Below are 8,019 nucleotides of genomic sequence, written 5' to 3'. Positions count from 1 at the left end.
GTAAAAATTCTTACTATTCCAGTATTATATGTTGCCTTCTTGTATTATTATTTGCTATTTCCTCCATGTCTTGATATACATTTTTTCATTCTACTACAGTTTTTATCTCTTTTGTTTTTAGCCCTGATGAAAGACTGAAATTTAGGCCAAATGTCAATACAAATAAGATAAGTAATTTGCTTAGTTGTGTTCATTACCACTGATTGTACCACCAACTATTTTCTCATACGTAATGAAATATATCTTGATTTAAAATGAATAGCTGATGCAAATTAATGAAGGGTAACTTCAGGAATAAAAAAAGATCAAAACGAATGACGAATGTTTTGAGCAACACTTAGCAGGTTCAATTTCTTGAAAAAAAAATTTAATTTTTAAAATAAAATATATCATTATTCGAATATGATTTTAACGAGAAATTTATCATGTAATTTGAATCAGGACTTCATTGACCAAAATATTTTAAAGGACCGAATCAATTTTGGAACAAGGAAAAATTTGAAAATAGGAGAAACGAGAGAGATGAGTGAACATCAAAAATGAAACAACTAAAAAATAAATTATATGAGAAGATGGTTGGGAGTGTGGTCAAAACAAAACACAATAAGTTGATGTAACTTATCTAATCGTGACAACGTTTTGGCTAGAGTTTCTAGCCTTCATCAGGGCTAAGAACAGAACAAGATAATAACCAATGAGTAAAGAAAATCTAAACAGACTGCCATAAAGTAAATAATTATACACAATGGAATTAATAAAATAAGTGATGAGAGAAGTGGAAAATAAAATGTATACATAAGTATTTATTTTCCACTTCTCTCATCACTTCATTTATTAATTTCATTCTGTAAAATTATTCACTTTATGTCATTCTGTTTATATTTTCTGTATTCATTGCTTCTTATCCTTCTTAGCCCTAATGAAGGCTAGAAATTCTGGCCGGAACGTTGGCACGATTAAATAAGTTACATTAACTTATTTGTGTTTTATTTTGACCGCACTCCCAACCATCTTCTCCTCGAATAAGTCATCCACGGTCAACTATCTCTCATAATTAAAAAATAAATTGGATTCGGTATAACAGTAATCAAATTAGATTTATTTAAAGATTTAAAAAAAATAATAATAAACAGTATATTAATAAATAAATTAATAAAATGTTCACAATTTTTTTGTTTCAGTTACAAGCACGAATCTTGTAGGGAAGTTTACACAAAGCGTCCGGCGGATAGTCCAGGACGTAAAAGATGAAGGAACTGCAAGTAAGTAAATGATATTATAAATAACAAAGAAGCTTTAACTAATACTCTTTAATATTTATTGTTATTATTCTAAATATGAGAATTAATACACAAAATATAAGTATATATATTGTAATAATCATAAATTTATTAAAAATAAATAAAAGGAATTTTTGATAGTTTTAACTTTATTCTCTTACTCTCCGTCGTAAACCTCTGCCCTTCTGTCCTACAGTATCCTTTCTAAATACTCCACTAACGCCTGTTGAACAGATTCGATACTTAGGACTCCATCTTGACAAGGGACTTACTTGGAATCCACACAAGACTGAAACGACAAGAAACTGCTCGTAGATTCCGATTGCTACAACACTTATTTGACAAACGCTCAAAACTTCCCATTCACTACAAAAAATTAGTATACACTACAATAATCAGACCAATTTGGACATATGGAATTGAGATCTGGGGCTCCACTAAACCATCAAATTCCTCCCACATCCAATCCTTACAATCCAAAATCCTTGATGCTCCTTATTACGTTACAAATAAACTCATTCACAAAAACCTTAACATCCCATTCGTTGCAGATTTGGCCCAAAACAGATATGCGGTTTTTCATTCCTAACTCCTTAACCATCCTAACCCATTAATTCTTAATCTCTCATCCTTAATAATCCCTGATAATCCTCCGAGGCGTCTGAAAAGAAGATGGCAACGGGATCTTCTAATTTAAATTAATTTTTGAAGTACCACCAGTGGGTTGTTCCTTCCCAAGATTTTCAAGTGTATATGAAAATTTTTTACTTATTGTATTATTTTGTACAGTTGTAAATTACAGTCAATAAATAAATAAAAAAAAAACTTTATTCTCATATCTAGGGTATAGCTTGGGTTCAAAATAAGAGCTTTAATATTAAATAGATAGTAGAATATTATTTAACCTTTTATACTCTTAATCTCAGGGCGGGTTTCTAGGCAATCAGAACATACATTCAGCTACTAATGTATTATTAATTATTTATTTGAGCAACACTAACCGATTTACTCTATGTCTTCGTTCTCAACGTACAAACACTGACTAACTGTAAACTAACCATTTTGTCTTCTTTCCCAAAATGCTATTGCTTAAGGTCAACAAAAGATTCTCTTCACGTCCTCTCACCAGGCGATCCAAAAAAAAAAAGAATACCTTTTCCTTCACAGATGACTCTTTGATGTCTTCTTTCTCTTGATGTCCCCCTGAGGGGGACAAAAGATGTTCATGACCTCTTGCATCCAGGATACGTCCTCCATATCCTGCCTAACAACGACTTCTCTCGGTGTTAGTTCTCAACATCGATTATAGCACGACAGTTTTGAGTTTTTTCCTATAATTTCCTTCATGAATAATTTTCTTTAACACTTATTCTTAACTTCTATTTTTTCTTAAATTTACTGTAACTACAATTATGATAGGAAGTTGAATAAAGTTTTTAAAATATTTGAATCTGCTCAACATGGCCGCTATTCAACGGACTTTTTGGAGGACACGCGCCGCCATCTTGGCTTTGTTTTGAATAACATATTTATTATAGACAAAGAAAATTGGTTAGCTTGCCTTTTAGTTCAACAAAACAAATGAACAATATTTAACGTTGATACATAAAATAAAAATATAACTAACATCATTTATATATATAAAAAAAACTATTTACTCATAAAAGAGGATATTACAATATACACTCATATATAAGATATATATTTAAACAAATCTACAGAATAGTTCAAGAAGTAGATGGATATTTTTTTTGCAATTGATTAAAATAATTATTTTTTTCATGGAAGAAGTAATTAATATTTTTTTCTAATAATTTATCAAATATTTTTGGAATGGAAGGTATTACTAATTGGGGACACCAAATTTTAATATGCTCTCTGATGCATTCATTTTTTTACATTATTGAAGAGAATTAATACAATATACCGCAAATAAATAGCATTTTGTACTAGTATTCAAATATTCATTCATGCAATGTATACAATAATAGTATAATAAAAGGAAAAGAGAGAAAAATGAAGAAAAAAAAATTAAAATTAAATAAGCTACTCCATTTTGTTTGTGTTTCATTTGACCGCACCCCCAACCATCATCTCCTAGTACATTATCGACAGTCAACTATCTCTCATAATTATTTTAAAAAAAATTAAATTTAAGATAGTAATAAAAACTACATATTACATAAATAAAAAATACTATATTATTTGTATGATAAATAAAAATATGAAACTATATAAAAAAATATAATAAAATAAAACTGATGAAATTATAATGAAAAAAAATGTATGTTCAAGACAAAGTAAATACCGCTGCATTCTATATTTCATTTTTTACTCCCTACCTAATCATTTATGACATTTGATGAGGTTACCATCCTGTTTGAACCATAGTTGGATGGTCAAGTATTCATTATATGGGACTGCCACAAAATAAAAGTAAACTATACAGAGGCAGTTGTAGCTGAGGGAGTTGGCAGTGTCACCTTAGCAACCTCATGTCTGCATCAGTGTTGGTTCAATTTCTGGCCTGGTGTAATAAATGTACGAGTTGGAATTATTTGGCAAGCATTTATTTACATAAAAATTAAAATCAGTTATTAGTGATACATAAAATATTGAAATATTATTGTTTTCTTATGCTTATTGAGGGTGATATAACAAGTTATTATTGGGAATAATTTCTGGTTTATCTATTCATACAAACTAAATTAATTAAAACCTGCTGTAGCAACCTTAACACTTATTCACAGTAGGTTCCCTTTAGCACTGTCTTTTGTATCATGAATGAAAACTAACACTTCACCTGTCTCTGTCAACATTTCCCAATAACACTTCTTCCAACGCTAAGCTAAGAGTCCTTTGCCATCCCTTCAGGTTCTTTGTCCCTTTGTCTTCCACTCTCATTACAACAGCCTTCTTGGCACACTTAACTATCATACATTAGGTAATCCACTACAGTGGATTGAATTTTATTTCAAGGAAATCCCACAGAATGAAATATTGACCCTTCCACTCTGGTTGGATACCTGTAAGATATGTACCTGAAATCTTCAGCTAATAAATGTTGAGAATTTCAGATAGTGTCTATTAAATAACTTAATTATTATTTTCTCAACTCTTTTTTACTTAAATATGAATTGTTAACAGGTGGCCTTTCGAAGGAGGAAGTCATCGAGACAAATGAAAGGCTGCGTGCAGTGAGGATACGGCTGGATGATTACTATGACACTGCTAAAAAAGCACTCGTCGGCCTCATGGCGAAGTATACTGACAGTAAAACAGTTAGGAACGTCTTCCAAAGGTACAATCTCCTCAAAGCAATGATAAAAGTGAGTATATAGAGATAATATATAGGAATATTATAAAATAAAACTAATATCATGCCTTTTGAATATTTTAAGCTGCTTTAGTTGCACTTAAGAAATTCTCTGAGACAAAATCTAGTTTTCATAGTGATGATGACTGCTGTCGCAGCCACTCCCATTCTGTTGACCATGAAATTTGATATTTTAACAGCACTGTCATATTGTCAGAATCTGCTTGATAGTTGGAAGTACTATCAGGTGCTTGGGCGTGTGCAGCAACTAACTGCCACATTTAGACTTAGTGAACTGCATCTAACATAAAACCATATAACACCATCCTGATAAATAACTTATAAAAAATATAAAGAAGGAAGGTCCAGGTGTGGTAAAATAAAACTCAAATAGTAATTAAACTGATATAAGCCAACGCTTTGCCCCACTTTGCAGGGCTAAAAAAGATACAGACAACTAAAATAATTAAACAAAGTAAGAAAATAGATAACAAGAAAAAAGGAGATAAAAAAGAAAAGGCAGAAAATAAAAGATATAAGAATAAAATAAAGGTCATGAAAAAATATATTCTTTTTCCTTCTTTTCCTTTTTATCCCTTTTTTTCCATAACATAATAATACTGTTCCATGGGAAGGGTTATAAAATGTTTTCCATAGGAGAGTACCCCCATCGTTTTTCACATAGCAGAAATACTTTACTAAGAGAATAAATTCAGGTCAAAATAAGAGATTTTCCATTATTACTAATATCGCATTATTTTCGGTCAAATGATAATAATTAACTTTATACTCTGTATTGTTGATAAAGTGCAACATTTTGACTAACAATGTTAGCTGTGATATTATAAATAAGATCCTTGAGATTGGTCACAAGGTTGGACTTTATGGATATTTTTTATCATAACTGATAAACAAACCGGTCTCAAACAAGTAATTTAATTCGATATAAATCAAATTTTCATTAATATTTTTCTTTCATTTAAATTTCAGGACGTGATTCGCTTGGAAACACAATACTGGACATTGGTAGATATACCGAAACAAGAAAAACAAGAAACTGTACCTGCTTTCGTTCTACGAGCTTGTGCAATTATGGAAAAGACCCAAAAATCGGGAGAAGGTGTTAAAACAGCAGCGAAAATAGCTGAAGAAGAAGAAAAACGAAAAGAACGACTTGAAAGACTAAGTGGTAAGTATTCATCTAAAATTTCAATTGTTATTTAATATTAAATATATTTCCATTTTTAGTTCCTTAGTATGGTGTAAATAAGTAGAAGTATGGTGCCAAATCATAAATTTGATACAAACTACTTTTTTTTTTTAATTAATGAAATAATAAACCACAGATGTAAATATGAATTGCAATAAAAAAACCAATATTCATTTTTTATAATTGTTTTAATTATTTCTTTATTTTTTTTAATACTTTGATTTTAATGTAATTTAATTATTTTAAAATTTCACAGAGCTCTTGTGACATGCTTTCATTGGTCTGTATCATAGTTTATCCCTTTTTTTTTTGTTACTATAATAAATTATTGATATAATCTTGATATAAATGAGCTTTATAAAATCAGAAAAGAGCTCCAACTTTGATAAAGTAAGCTCAATTGCTTTAATAACAACCAACTCTGCACACTATCGAAATCAGGAAAAAAAATAACACCAACGTTTACGAAGATCAATACACATACAGATCTAATGATGGGCAATTTTGAGAGAATGCTTTTGGGTAGTTTTCCACCGCAGCCTGTAAAATGACAATAACTCTTTTATATAAATTTTTTATACTCTTGCCACAAAACCAGACTTACCTTAGCATAAAGGAAATAAACCATATTTTATTTCATAATAATGATTGTAGTGAGGTCAGTCTTTACTTTATTCCAATAGTTACACATCTTGTCCCTAATTGTGATATTATGGAAAAAGTAAATAATAGTTTTTTTTTAATTTAATATAATGTATTAAAATTTCAGAAATCACATTTAACTAATGTAGTTTCGATATTACAGATATGGTCACATCCCAGATCGAAGCTGAGAACACTCAAATGACTAACGACTTGTATCGTTTATTGAAGAAATATTCAGGATTGCGAAATATCATAAGATATCTTGCGGTAATATAACAGTTCTTATATTAAGGTTAAACTCAATTTATGAAAATATTTTGTTTTACTTTTTATATGATTCATCATAACTTACAATCCTGTGCTGGGTCCTCTTATATTGCTGTCTCAGTTGAACGGTATAACATCTCAATAATGGTTATTTTAAGATATGCATGTGTTCTTAGCAATAAATGTAAGATCTATACTGTTCAAAACTGTAATATCTCAACAAAAAAAATTTTACTTAGATTTTAAGACATGTTTTACTGTATAGATTTTAGCCTTAATTCTAAGATTACAGGCATATCTCAAAATAACTATTTTTAAGACGTTACACTGTTGTACTGGGACAGTTATATGTTCTGTAGTCAATGTTTTTTGGACATTCTGCAAATCTTAGAAATCATTAACTTCCTAAAATTTTTTTATGACTCCTGTCGGATTTATGTAATTCGATATTTTCAGTTCTTTTTTGAATTTGTATAAAGTCGGGGTCGAGGGTCGATTAAGACAAGAAAGACGTTCTTTTCCTAGCACTAAGCGAAAAATACATGGTTTTCACCATTTTTCCCACTGCACACCAGGACAAGGGAAGCAGCCATAGGGCGCAGAAGTAACTGAGGCAGAAAGACTTCCAACCCAGCCACCAGACAAGCTATCACTATTTATAAATATATGAGACCAAGCCAATACCTCAATATCTATGACACTCTCAGTTCTGTTCCTAGATCAAAATTTTTAAACTAACACATTTGCTCCCTCAGGGATATTATTCTGGACCACTAAAAGAAATATAAGTGTTATTAATGAGCAGAAAGTCTCACAAATTACAACCCCTCTATCCCCTATCCATTGGTTGCACTCTAATGACATTTTTACATCACAAAGGTCTTGAGGCCATCTTCTTTTCAGGCCCGGAGGATTGTCAGAAATGGAAGAGGAAGCAAGGTTAGAAACCTGTGGGTTTGAGTGGTTAGGGAGTTTATAGTGGAAGAATTGATATCTGGTTCGGACTAGATTTCAACATTAAGGTCTTTGTAGATGATTTCATTTGTAACAAAGTAAGGAACATTGAGGATTTAGGATTGTTTGGATTGAAAATTTTGTGGAGCCCCAATGCTCGACTCTGTATGTCCAGATAGGCCTCATTATAGTCATGTAGATCAGTCTTTTGTAGTGGATTAGAAGTTTAGACCGTTTGTCTAGTAACTGCTGTAATAGTCGGAATCAACCTGCAGTTTCCTAATTTAAAGTTAGTCGTTTGTCCAGATGTAGTCCAAGGAATGCATTATGGCATTTTTTTTTTTTTT

General features: G+C 30.7%; 1 protein-coding gene across 1 annotated transcript in view; it reads left to right on the top strand.

Annotated features, from left to right (window-relative positions):
* LOC106682595 (uncharacterized) overlaps positions 1 to 8,019 on the top strand; it is a 43,221-nt gene that overhangs the window by 33,652 nt on the left and 1,550 nt on the right. The window contains exons 2-5 of the mRNA XM_067048780.1: positions 1,182 to 1,262; positions 4,428 to 4,609; positions 5,587 to 5,785; positions 6,612 to 6,720. Coding sequence (XP_066904881.1) covers positions 1,182 to 1,262; positions 4,428 to 4,609; positions 5,587 to 5,785; positions 6,612 to 6,720 — 571 coding nt within the window. The remainder of the gene's footprint in view (positions 1 to 1,181; positions 1,263 to 4,427; positions 4,610 to 5,586; positions 5,786 to 6,611; positions 6,721 to 8,019) is intronic.

Source organism: Halyomorpha halys, unplaced genomic scaffold (assembly GCF_000696795.3).
Source record: "Halyomorpha halys isolate HHAL.00 unplaced genomic scaffold, Hhal_1.1 Scaffold427.1, whole genome shotgun sequence".
Classification (NCBI taxonomy): Eukaryota; Metazoa; Arthropoda; class Insecta; order Hemiptera; family Pentatomidae; genus Halyomorpha; species Halyomorpha halys.
The sequence above is the reverse complement of the archived record's forward strand: the minus strand, read 5'-3'. Positions and strand labels throughout refer to the sequence as shown.